This window comes from Mustelus asterias, chromosome 16 (assembly GCF_964213995.1).
Source record: "Mustelus asterias chromosome 16, sMusAst1.hap1.1, whole genome shotgun sequence".
Lineage (NCBI taxonomy): Eukaryota > Metazoa > Chordata > Chondrichthyes > Carcharhiniformes > Triakidae > Mustelus > Mustelus asterias.
This window is the reverse complement of record NC_135816.1, coordinates 9,691,411-9,704,876: the sequence shown is the minus strand read 5'-3', so window position 1 is coordinate 9,704,876 and position 13,466 is coordinate 9,691,411. Positions and strand designations below refer to the sequence as shown.

At 46.8% G+C, this 13,466-nt stretch overlaps 1 protein-coding gene across 11 annotated transcripts in view; it reads left to right on the top strand.

The window, feature by feature from the left end:
* Positions 1-13,258, top strand: part of tmco6 (transmembrane and coiled-coil domains 6) — a 41,218-nt gene extending 27,960 nt beyond the window's left edge. For 4 of the 11 annotated variants that reach the window (XM_078231762.1, XM_078231760.1, XM_078231761.1 and 1 more), the window contains exons 11-13: positions 202-372; positions 6,338-6,457; positions 13,005-13,258. In XM_078231762.1, the coding sequence (XP_078087888.1) occupies positions 202-372; positions 6,338-6,457; positions 13,005-13,082 (369 nt within the window). In that variant the 3' untranslated portion in view covers positions 13,083-13,258. Of the gene's footprint in view, positions 1-201; positions 373-6,337; positions 6,458-8,366; positions 8,764-13,004 lie in introns of those variants that run through there. The other 7 variants (XM_078231765.1, XM_078231764.1, XM_078231763.1 and 4 more) reach the window with 7 other exon arrangements.
* Positions 13,259-13,466: the final 208 nt, after the last annotated feature.

Here is a 13,466-nt window from a genome sequence, read left to right as displayed (position 1 = left end):
ATGGGGACAGGGCCTGGGTGGGATTGTAGTCGGTGCAGACTCGACGGGTCGAATGGCTTCCTTCTGTACTGTAGGCTCTATGATTCTATAAACACAGACATGGTCAGTTAGGCCGAAAGGCCTGTTTTTCTGCTGTTAATTTAATGCAATCTTCATGTCACTCGATGTTTGAGAGAGTGTGCTTGTGTGTACTCAACACAGGTTTTGATGCTGTTGGGTAACATTGCGGAGATGGGGCCTGAGTACTGTGAGAAGCTGCAACAGCAGACAGACATATTTCCTGCCCTTTGTACCACCCTTAGGACAGCAGACCCAGAAGTTGTGCGTCTGACACTTGAAGTACTGAACCTGATCCTTTCGCATTGTCAGCAGGTGAGGCCATTTCTTGTTTCTCATGTAAAGCTGGCTGTTTAGTCTTAGTGATGGCAGTGTTCATGTTTAATGAACTCTCCACATGCTGATTGTCAGTTAATTGCCACAATTTATATTTTAGTGTTCAGCACGCTTCTTTTGAAATTTTAAATCAGTATTAACAGGTTCCCCTACACAATAGTCCAGTGCATAGTCACGGAATCACTACAGTGCAGAAGGGGGCCATTCGGCCCACCAAGCCTGCACGACCAACAATCCCACCCAGGCCCAATATATCCCTGTAACCCCATATATTTGCCCTGCTAGTCCCCCTGACACTAAGGGACAATTTACCATTCCTAACGATTAACCATTCCTGACGGGCGGCACGGTAGCACAGTGGTTAGCACTGCTGCTTCACAGCTCCAGGGACCTGGGTTCGATTCCCGGCTCGGGTCACTGTCTGTGTGGAGTTTGCACATTCTCCTCGTGTCTGCGTGGGTTTCCTCCGGGTGCTCCGGTTTCCTCCCACAGTCCAAAGATGTGCGGGTTAGGTTGATTGGCCATGCTAAAATTGCCCCTTAGTGTCCTGAGATGCGTAGGTTAGAGGGATTAGCGGGTAAAATATGTAGGGATGTGGGGGTAGGGCCTGGGTGGGATTGTGGTCGGTGCAGACTCGATGGGCCGAATGGCCTCTTTCTGCACTGTAGGGTTCTATGATTATCAACCTAACTCGCGCAGGGAGGAAACGAGAGCACCCGGAGGAAACCCATGCAGACACGGTGAGAATGTGCAAACTCCACACAGACAGTGACCCGAAGCTGGGAATCGAACCCGGGTCCCTGGTGCTGTGCTAACTACTGTGCCGCTCCATTATCTTTTCTTTTTGATTCCCAAAATCATCTCTTCTGCTGTTCCTTGTGCTGCCCAGAGTTCATTTCACATCTGTTGGTACCCACAGTTGCAGTGTTTTTCTGTGTATTTGTGAGAAATGGGCGTCACTGACAAGTCCAGTATTTGTTGCCCATTCCTAATTGCCCTTGAGAAGATGGTGGAGGACTGATTCATCTAACCTGCGCATCTTGGGAAACTAAGGGGCAATTTACCATGGCCAATCCACCTAACTTACACATTTGAAGCAATTTGGTGAAAGGCTGCGGTGTAGATTAGGGAGCGAGTTCCAGGAGATTTACCCAGTAATGACCATATACTTTTCAGTCAGGATAGGGTGTGACTTTGAGGGGAACTTGAAGATCATGATGATCATTTGTTGGCTGCTCCTGTTTTACACGGAACAGGTCCTGGGTTTTGAAAGGTCCTGCGAGTTGCTACAGTGCATCTTGTAAATGGTGCCACAGAGCTGTGGTGCTGGAGGAGTAAGTGGTTCATCTGTTGGAAGGAATGCCAGTCAAGCGGGAGTGGTGGGGGGGGGCGGTTGCTGCTTTTTCCTGGATAGTGTCAAGCTTGTGCGGGATTGAGGACTTCCGATTGAGAGGGCCCCGGGTCTGATTGGTGCTGAGTGGGTTATCAGCCCCAATAGTTGGGGTGCTGCAACCACAGCCTGTGAGGTACCAGCCTGTAAAGGAGAAAAACTGAACTGAACTTTTACCTTTCTTTAGGATTTAATGGCCTGCTGCTGGATAGTGGCATGGTGGCACAGTGGTTAGCACTGCTGCCTTTCGGCGCCAGGGACCGGGTTCGATTCCCGGCTTGGGTCACTGTCTGTGCAGAGTCTGCACGTTCTCCCCGTGTCTGCGTGGGTTTCCTCCGGGTACTCCGGTTTCCTCCCACAGTCCGAAAGACGTGCTGGTTAGGTGCATTGGCCGTGCTAAATTCTCCCTCAGTGTACCCGAACAGGCGCCGGAGTGTGGCCACTAGGGGATTTTCACAGTAACTTCATTGCAGTGACAATGATTCAGTCTACTTTCTCCCCAGTTGTTGTTCTCTCCCTTGAGCCTTAGATCTCATTGGTAAAGAGGATAGTCTGGTGGTCCCAGATGCCCCATTGTCAATTCACATTCCTGGCAACTTGTGACATGCACACATTTTGAACTGAAGGGTGCAGGGAAGAGTCTAACCAGCCAGGTAAGCTGCGAGATGCACTGATCAAGCAAGCTTTGGCCCATCTGTGGGGTTTTGCTCCCCCATTGCTTTGACTGGAGCTCTGCCAGTCAGTACGAGTTTCATTATATATAAAAAGTATTCAGGGACAGACACAAACGTTCAATTTCCTGCTCCCTGCATGCCTCCTTTTTAAAATTTATGAATCCCTTTCAAGTACCACTTGAACAGATGGCAAAAACTGATCATTAAATAGTGTCCCCAGTCAGACTTTGATTCAAATGCTGGAAAATGTGCGTGCACTGACTTGAATCCTTAAAGATGCCCTTCCGAGCTGCTGGCACACGGTGCTGTTGTCTGGCTTTTAGACTTGGAAAGGGATTGCCATGAAAAGGCATCCTGAGGTGAAGGGATGTCACCATGTCAGAACGTTCATCACTAAATTAGTAGCATGAGCTCACGTTTACAGAGATGACAAGGTGGAGGCTATCCCGCAGAGTATTAAAACTGTCAAGTCTGTAGGTATCAAAGCACAGATGAGGGGTTTGAGTAGCGAGAGAGAACACTTCAGGGCAGAGCTCTACAGTTTTCGAGCCCAGGGAGTGTGGCCGATGACGGAACAGTAAAGACCAACAATGGACATGGGCAATAGGAAATAGAGGCAGGAGTAGGCCATTCAGCCCCTCGTGCCTGCACCTGATCTTCTACCTCAACTTGTCCATTCTCCTGCACTATCCCCATATTCCTTAGTGTCTTTAGTAACTAGAAATCTATCCATCTGTGTCTTGAACAAACTCGATAACCCTCCACAGCCTCTGGGGTAGATAGTTCCAAAGATTCACCATCATTTGAGTGAAGAAATTCCTCCCCATCTCAATTCTAAATGGCCTGCCGCTTATTCAGAAACTGTGCCCCTCGTTCTAGACCCTCCTGCTCCCCCAGCCAGGGGAAACCTCCTGCCTTCATCTACCCTGTCAAGCTCTGAATTTTGTATGTTTCAGTGAGATTGTCACTCATTCTTCTAAACTCTAGGGAACACAGGCCCACTCTCCTCAATCTCTCCTCACAGGACAATCCCACCATCCCAGGGATTAGTCTGGTGGACATTTGTTGCTTTTCCTCTGTGGCTCGTATATCCTTCCTTGTAGATGACCATAACTGTACGCAATATTCCAGGTGTGGTCTCACCAAGGCTCGACACAATTGTAGCAAGATATCTTTACTCCTCTACACAAATCCTCTTGTAATAAATGTCAACATACCATCTGCCTTCCTACCTGTTTGCTTCACCTGCACATTAGCTCTCACTGACTCATGAACAAGGACACTCCAGTCCCTTTGAACATTCAACACTTGAAAATCTCTCTCATTTTAAAAATGCTCTGCATTTCTGTTTTGCCTACCAGATTGGGTAATTTTACATTTTTCCACATATTACCTCTGCCATGTTCTTGTCCACTCACTTAGCCTAAACTCCCTTGAAGCCTCTTTGCTCCCTCCTCACAACTCAGATTCTTAAGGCCAGAGGCACAGAGAATGACAAGTGAAGTGCGACAAGTGAGCGGCGCGGTGGTTAGCACTGCTGCCTCACAGCGCCAGGGACCCGGGTTCAATTCCGACCTCGGGCCACTGTCTGTGGAGTTTGCACATTCTCCCCATGCCTGCTTGGGTTTCCTCCAGGTGCTCCGGTTTCTCCCCTCAATCCAAAGATATGCAGGTTAGGTTGATTGACCCTAGTGTTAGTGAGATTAGCGGGGTAAATATGTGGGGTTACAGGAGTAGGGCCTGTGTGGGATTGTGGTCGGTGCAGGCTCGATGGGTCGTTTGGCGGCCTCCTGCACTGTAGGGATTCTATGATAGGCCACTAGTGGTCCTGGGCTACCTTGTGGGCACCACCATTGTAACATAACACTTAATTAACAGATTGCTCTGGCAGCCTGGTGGGTGTCTCATCAGGCTATCCCACTGGATTTTCAGATGTTGTTGAAATTGGTAGGTTGTTGTTCTGTGCTGCACATGGGCTTTGTTTATTTTCATTCATTCAGCTGTGCATCTGACAGGCGCAGAAACCTGTCATTGTGCCCAAGTGCCTGCTTCGTCCAACTGCTGAGAGATGCACAACAGGTAGATTATGCTGGGCTTGCATGAAGTGCTTAGTGTCCCCCTACAGGGGTACATAGATCCTGCTAACCTGAACCTGGCAAACGTAGGGACAAGTGGCCAGAGCTCGGGCTCAGAGACTCCCACATGTGCTTGCTGCTGTTTACATTTATAGGGTTAATCCTTAGAGATTTTCAGCCCTGGTCGGCTTGTGGCTACTTCAATATGTTTATAATGAATGTTCATAAGATATAGGAGCAGAATTAGGCCATTCGGCCCATCGAGTCCGCTCCGCTATTCGATCGTGGCTGACATGCTCCTCATCCCCATTTTCCTGCCTTCTCCCCATAACCCTTCAACCCATTCCCAATTAAAAATCTGTCTAACTCCTCAAGTTTACTCACTGTCCCAGCATCCACCGCACTTTGGGGCAGTGAATTCCACAGAGTCACAACCCTTTTAGGACAGGTCGTTGAGTATCTTTAAGACAGAGATAGATAGGTTCTTGATTAATAAGGGGATCAGGGATTATGGGGTAAAGGCAGGAGAATGGGGATGAGAAAAATATCAGAGATGATTGAATGGCGGAGCAGACTCGATGGGCCGAGTGGCCTAATTCTGCTCCTATGTCTTATGGTTTTTGGGAGAAGTAGTCTCTCCTCAACTCTGTTTTAAATTTGCTACCCCTTATCCAAGCACTATGACCTCTCGTCCTAGAATGTCCCACAAGAGGAAGCATCCACTCCACGTGCAGCAGAGAAACAGGCCATTCAGCCCTTTTAGTTCATGCTAGTGTTTATGCCCCACAGCAGCCTCCTCCTACCTTAATTCATCCCACCCCAATCGGCATAACCTCCTGTTCATTTGTCCCTCCTGTACTACTTTAGCCATTGTGCATCCACGTAATCCGCCTCAACTCCTTGTGATAAAGACATTTCTGCCAAAATCCACATTGAATTCATTTGTGACACTTCTATGTTCACGGCCTTGTGTTTATGGGAAGTGAAAACACCTGTGTTTGCCTCATCAAACCCCTTCTTAATTTGTCACCAGTTCTCATATTCCTTAAAACAGTTCACTGTTTGAACATTAGAACCATAAAAAATTACAGCACAGGAGGCCATTCGATCCATCTTGTTATGCCAGCCTGAGGACGCCCAGATGCCCTTTCTAATCCCACCTTCCTGCACCTGGTTCATAGCCTTGTAGCTGAAGTTGCAGATCCAGATAGTTTATAAAAGAGTTTAGGGCTCTGCCTCCACCCCCAAATCGGACAGCGAATTCCAGACACCCACCATCCCCTTGCCTAAAAACAAAAAAGTTTTTCCTCATGTCTCCTCTTCACCTACTGCCTCTTATCTTGAATCTATGTCCCCAGAATTCTTCACCAAGGGAAACAATTTAATCCTGTCTATCTCTTCCCCTCGTCATTTTGTTTATTCCTTCACTGTCAAAATCCTGGAGCTCCTTTCCTAACAGCACTGAGGGTGTACTTACATTGCCCAGAGTGCAAAGGTTGAAGAAGGCATCTCACCATCATGTCCCAAGGGCAGTTCAGGTGGAAAATAAACGCTGACCTTGCCAGTAACATGCACAGTCCAAGAAGGTTTTTTTTTAAAGCACTTTGTTGGGCAGTTGCAAAAGAATATAAGAGAATGGTGCTGAAATGTTCCTGTAGAATTGCAGACTGGCCTCGGGTCAGATCCTCGGTCTTTTTGCCACCTGTCCTATGACACAGAGTTTTAGCTTGTGAATTAAGTGACACATTCTGCACACTTTTTTCTGCTCGTTTATTGTTTGATTTATAAATCTCCAACTCTGACAGGCCTGCGTGTCGTTTGCAAATCAAAGTGGGATCTCAGCTCTTGAGGCGATCCAGTACAACAGCAACGAGGAGATCCGGGTCCGAGCCAACTATTTAATGGACAGATACTTCACACACAAGGTAAGGATTCAGTGCTGATGGAGCAACTGGGGCATCTCCATAGAGACAGTTCCACCTTTCAGTGAGACCCTGGCTGATCTGTAACCGAGCTCCATATACCTGCCTTTGTTCCAGATCCTTTAACACCATCGGTTAACAAAAATCTACCAAGTTTACTCTTTGCACTCCTCCCTAACTTGACTCCTAGTAGATCTGCCTCTGACATTTAGTCATGATGTGGAGATGCCGGCGTTGGACTGGGGTAAGCACAGTAAGAAGTCTCACAACACCAGGTTAAAGTCCAACAGGTTTATTTGGTAGCAAATACCATAAGCTTTCGGAGCAATGCTCCTTCGTCAGATGGAGTGGTCTCTGTTCTCAAACAGGGCACAGACACAGAAATCAAATTACAGAATACTGATTAGAATGCAAATCTCTACAGCCAGCCAGGTCTTAAATGTACAGACAATGTGGGTGGAGGGAGCATTCAACACAGGTTAAAGAGATGTGTATTGTCTCCAGACAGTACAGCTTGTGAAATTGTGCAAGTCCAGGAGGCAAGCTGTGGGGGTTACTGATAATGTGACATAAATCCAACATCCCGGTTTAGACCGTCCTCATGTGTGCGGAACTTGGCTATCAGTTTCTGCTCAGTGACTCTGCGCTGTCGTGTGCCGTGAAGGCCGCCTTGGAGAACGCTTACCTGAAGATCCAAGGCTGAATGCCCGTGGCTGCTGAAGTGCTCCCCCACAGGAAGAGAACAGTCTTGCCTGGTGATTGTCGAGCGGTGTCCCCCACTTCTTGCCTTCAAACAACCACGCAACCTCAAACAGACCATTGTCCGCAGCAAACTACCCAGCCTTCAGGAGAACAGTGACCACGACACCACACAACCCTGCCACAGCAACCTCTGCAAGACGTGCCGGATCATCAACACGGATGCCATCATCTCACGTGAGAACACCATCTACCAGGTACACGGTACCTACTCTTGCAACTCGGCCAACGTTGTCTACCTGATACGCTGCAAGAAAGGATGTCCCGAGGCATGGTACATTGGGGAAACCATGCAGACGCTACGACAACGGATGAATGAACACCGCTCGATGCATTTTGAAGAGCAGGGGGGATCTCCTTGATGTTCTGGTCATCCTTCATCCAACATCACTTCAAGTATCTGGTCATTCTCACATTGCTGATTGTGGGAGCTTCAACTCTTCAAACATGTTCCTTTCTCCTGCGACATTTTTTTCTAACTGCAGTTATTGTCACATAGAATCCCTACAGTGCAGAAGGAGGCCATTCGGCCCATTGAGTCTGCACCGGCCACAATCCCACCCAGGCCCTATCCCCATAACCCCATGTGTTTACCCTAGCCCATCCTGACACTCGGGGGCAATTTATTTGCTGAACAGTGGGAAGTGCCTCAGTCGTGTAAAGGAAAGTATAACATCCCACCACCTCAAGATGGGCTTGCTGCGCGCAAATTGAGTGCCACATTTTCTTTGTGGCTACAATTTAAATAGTCCATCCTCCGATGTTTGGAAGCACTTTCCACCCGAGGTAGTGAGAGCCGCTGTGTTTTCTTTTACACGACTGAGCTAGTTCCTGGTGTTCAGTGTTGGATCTGCAGCTGGAACACTGGGATGTGTTTGGAGAGTAAAGGGTTGTGAGGAACTCGCAGCATAATTCTTGCCAATTTCCAAAAAAAAGAAATGCTGCAATTTTGAGGGAAGCGAGAGTGGGAGGGGGGGTGTTGGGTGGGTGATTTGTTGGCAGTGAAGGCTGACAGATGGGGATGAAAGATTTCTCGCTCTGGCAGCTGCTCGAGAAGCCTTTCATCCCATCTGTTTGGGGCTGCGTTTTGCTGCCGTACTGACTGACCCCTGGTACCTTTCTACTGAAATGATTCTCTGCGTTCTCCACACAGTTCCTCGGGGACAGCAACACTAAGGCACCGTCCTGAGTGGGAAACTAAAAGAGGGATTATCGAATGCCAGAGATTAAAGACCTTTCTGTTGTATCCATGGCAACCAGTTATCAGATGAGAAACTCGTTGATAGTACATAAACTTCAGTCATTAAACATTCCGTTCAGTTGCCTTCCGACTAATTATTTCCTTTTTCTCTTCAGGCTGTTTGACATCATCCCAGGCTGTTGGGATTGGCCAGAATAGTAATGAAGCTCATTTACTGACAGAATATGGAAAGTGAGATCTCTTTACCTGTCACATCCTTCCAGGTCAATCTCCTTTACCCCCTCTCCGTCAACATCGCCATTCCAAGAGGGCGTTGAATACGTGTCGGGGTCTAGTCTGAGCAGCCTCGGCAAGTGTCCGTTACTCCGTGGGGCTTGTTGCGGGAGAGTGTGCCAGGCCCTCAACTGCATCGGCCTTTACTGAATATCTGTACGTGGCATCCGGACTGATTTTCCCGCCTCCACCTCGGGGACCGATTGTAGTTGAATTTATCCTCACTTCAACTGAATTCAACTGGGAGTCAAACCTAGGAACTTGTACAGCTCGGCTTGAATGACCATCGAAATCTTTACCTACCACAAAGCTGGATTTTCCACCAGACTCTTAAACACTTGTACTTAGAACCATAGAAACCATAGAAAATTACAGCTCAGAAACAGGCCTTTTAGCCCTTCTTGTCTGTGCTGAACCATTTTATGCCTAGTCCCACTGACCTGCACTTGGACCATATCCCTCCACACCCCTCTCATCCATGAACCCGTCCAAGTTTTTCTTAAATGTTAAAAGTGACCCCGCATTTACCACTTTATCCGGCAGCTCATTCCACACTCCCACCACTCTCTGCGTGAAGAAGCCCCCCCTAATATTCCCTTTAAACTTTTCTCCTTTCACCCTTAACCCATGCCCTCTGGTTTTTTTCTCCCCTAGCCTCAGCGGAAAAAGCCTGCTTGCATTCACTCTATCTATGCCCATCAAAATCTTATACACCTCTATCAAATCTCCCCTCAATCTTCTACGCTCCAGGGAATAAAGTCCCAACCTATTCAATCTCTCTGACCCAGTACTTGACTGGGCTTTAGTCAGTATTCCACACACTACTGAGAACAGGTCACACGGGTATTAAATCTCAGCCTCGTCCCAATGCTGGTAAATCCCAAGGGTGTTGAAGCCCGAGTATACATTGCAGAAATGATTTGTGTCCTCTTGATGAATTGGCTTCTTCCAAACTCTGTCTCCAGTTACCAACTCCATCCCTCTCTGTGGCAACAGTCTCAGACTAAACCAGACTCTTCACAACCCTGGTGTCATCTTTGAATCTGGAGATAATTTTCCAACCACAAATTTATGCCACCACAAAGACAGTCTATTTTAACCTCCACAACATTGCCCGATTTCACCTCTGCCTCAGCTCATCTGCTGCTGAAACTCTCAATCCTGCCTTCGTAGCCTCTACACTTGACTGTTCTAATGCACTCTGGCTGCTGTCCCACATTCTGCTCTCCGTCATCCAAAACTCCACTGTCCGAGTGGCGGCAAGGTAGCACAGTGGTTAGCACTGCTGCTTCACAGCTCCAGGGACCTGGGTTCAATTCCCGGCTTGGGTCACTGTGTGGAGTTTGCACATTCTCCTTGTGTCTGCGTGGGTTTCCTCCGGGTGCTCCGGTTTCCTCCCACAGTCCAAAGATGTGTAGGTTAGGTTGATTGGCCATGCTAAAATTGCCCCTTAGTGTCCTGAGATGTGTAGGTTAGAGAGTTAGTGGGTAAATATATGGGGGTAGGGCCCGGGTGGGATTGTGGTCGATGCAGACTCGATGGGCCGAATGGCCTCTTTCTGTACTGTAGGGTTTCTATGAGTTTTAACCCACATCAAATAAAGTAAATTTTAAAGATAATTAATCACAAGTAGGCTTACATTAACACTGCAATGAAGTTACTGTGAAATTCCCCTAGTCTCATTCCCCTCTCTCTCATCCTGCGCTAGCTGACCTACATTGATCAAGCTACATCATGATTTTAAAATTCTCATCCTTGATTTCAAATCCCTCCATGGCCTCACTTCTCCCTATTTCATCAAATCCTGACAGTGCAGACAGAGGCCATTCGGCCCATTGAGCCTGCACTGACAACAATCCCACCCAGGCCCTATACCTGTAACTCTGTATTTACCCTGCTAGTCCCCCTGACACTAAGGGGCAATTTAGCACGGCCAATCAACCTAACCCGCACATTTTTGGACTGTGGGAGGAAACCGGAGCACCCGGAGGAAACCCACGCAGACACGGGGAGAACGTGCAAACTCCACACAGACTGTGACCCAAGGCCAGAATTGAACCGGGGTTCCTGGTGCTGTGAGGCAGCAGTGCTAACCACTGTGACATCAAGATGCTATAGTCGTTTCCAGGCCTCCAATATCTAGGCTGATGTAATTCTGGCCTTATGAACCTGCCCACCATAGATGACTGTCCTCAGTTGCATCAGCCCTACACGCTCAATTCCCACACACACCCCTCCATCTAACTTCTCTCCTTTAAGACACCCTTAAAACCTACCTCTTCAACCAAGCTTCTAATCGAAATATGTCTTTATGGCTTGGTGTCTTATATTGTAATGCTCCTGTGAAGCACGTTGAAATCTTTTATCATGTTAAAGACATTCTGTAAATATAAATTGTTTTAATAATTGTTTACAAAGTAAATACTATTTTGCATGAATTTGTCTATTGAAGTTTTACGATATTAAAACAATGAATACCAAACTCAATTGTACCCAACCAAGTCTCTGAGCGGGGGGGGGGGGGGGGGGGGGGGAGCTGGATTTGAAAACAACAACGTCTGTGTCCACTTGCAGGCAGGAATCGGAGTTGGGGAACTTGGGGATTCCTTGTCGCAATGTGGTTTTCTTGGTATCTGTCCTGCTCACTCTCGAGACATGGCAGATCCCTTGCTGTGTGTGCATGTCCCAAACCAGCTGAGAAAGCCTCAGTGACCAGGTGAGAGACTTAATGCATGATGCTGGGTGCAGAATGTGTGGAAATCATGAGTTACCTCATTTACTGATCTTAATACTGGGTCATTCCACTTCCATATGCAGCAATACCAATTAATCCCGGTTAGGAAATTCCTTATTTTTAAAACAGTGACTCCTGCCACTTACCAGAAAGGCTTTCGGAACAGTTGCACCTGTGCTCTCGACCTGCACTATGGCTATCAGCGGATGTGCAACTGACCCTGATCCTGTCAGTGGGTGCCAGGAGCATCAATGAAGTTTACAAACCTCCATAGTCAAAGTATTAAAATTCAAGAGACTTGTACTGTGTTGACCAGAAACGGGATTTTAAAGCCAATCTGTGCAGAATTAATATTTAGAAATATAACAATTTAATCTGTCTAAGTTATGAGTGCAGCCTTAAGAAGGACCACTTATGGAGTCATGATGTGGAGATGTCGGTGTTGGACTGGGATGGGCACAGTAAGTAGTCTCACAATACCAGGTTAAAGTCCAACAGGTTTATTTGGTAGCACGAGCTTTCGGAGCGCTGCCCTTTCATCAGGTGAGTGGAGAGTTGGTTCACAAACACGACATGTATAGACACAGACTCAATTGCAAGAACTTCCACACACGAGGACGGCCTCAACCGGGATCTGGGGTTCATGTCACACTACATGTAACCCCCACCATTTGGCCTGGGCTTGCAAAATCCTACTAACTGTCCTGGCTTGAGACAATCCGCACCTCTTTGACCTGTGATTATCCCTCTCTCCACTCGCATTGTCTGTACCTGGAGCGACTTGATTACCTGTAAAGACTCGCATTCCAACCATTATCTTGCAATTGAGTCTGTGTCTATATGTGCCGTGTTTGTGAACCCAACTCCCCACTCACCTGATGAAGGATCAGTGCTTCAAAAGCTCGTGATACTAAATAAACCTGTTGGACTTTAACCTGGTGTTGTGAGACTTCTTACTGTGCTCACTTATGGAGCTATCATCGAAGTTGGAAAGGCTTTATGCAGGGGGCTTGGCAGTACAGCTTGGTAGATAATGGGTGGCACAGTGGTTAGCACTGCTGCCTCACAGTGCCAGGGTCTCAGGTTCAATTCTGGCCTTGGGTGACTGTGTGTCAAATTCCAAGCGCTCCCACATCTGGTATAGCGCAGAGTAAAGCTTCTCTCTGCTTTAACAATGTGTTGCATGTTCAGAAATGGTCCCCGCTGCAACACTTGAGACACAGTCCATTTCCTACACGAATGATTCTACATAATCTAGAGTTAACTTGAATATCAACAGAGTACTTTTTCAGACTTTTGTTGCTTGATGACGATGATGTTGGCAACAAAATTGGTATTTATATAGCTCCATTTAATGTGGAGTTGCACAGGGAACCGAAGATTTCCTCCCCAATGCACAAATTGAATGGTTAAAATGTTAAAAGCCAGCGAGAAAGATCTGTGTGATTTTAGTAGATTGCAATAGCATTTCAGTATCCCTTGTTCTGTGTAATGATCATCAAATGAATGAGTGTCATTCAGAGACATATCACAGCAGTTTCTTTATTTAATAAAGTAAATGTTTGCAATTCTTTTTATTACAGGCACCAAGATGTTTGGAGATGGGAAAGTTCTTGAATCTATCAATATCCTTTCCCTTTTGGCTAATTTTGGACTTCTGAATATTGAATGTAGGGCCTCTTGTCATTCAAATAATGGCCATCATTCTGCTTTGACAAGAAGTTACCGTTAATGTCCTGATTTTCACAGAACAAAATGTCCGAGGGCATTTTAACATACATGTAATGGATACTGAACAAAAGATCGGAGAGAAATAAAGATTGTGCATTTATGTAGTAACTTTGACGACCTCCAGACATCCCAAATCATTTTATACCCAATGCATTACTCTTGAAATGCAGTCGCTGTTGTAATTCAGGGAAGCCCAATGGCTAATGTGTGCATAGTGAGATTCTATAATGTTGAGTTAATGCTTTGTGTTGTTTGACTGGTATTGTCCAACATCCTGGAGGGAACGTCTGCTTTTCTTTGGAAAAAGCGTCATG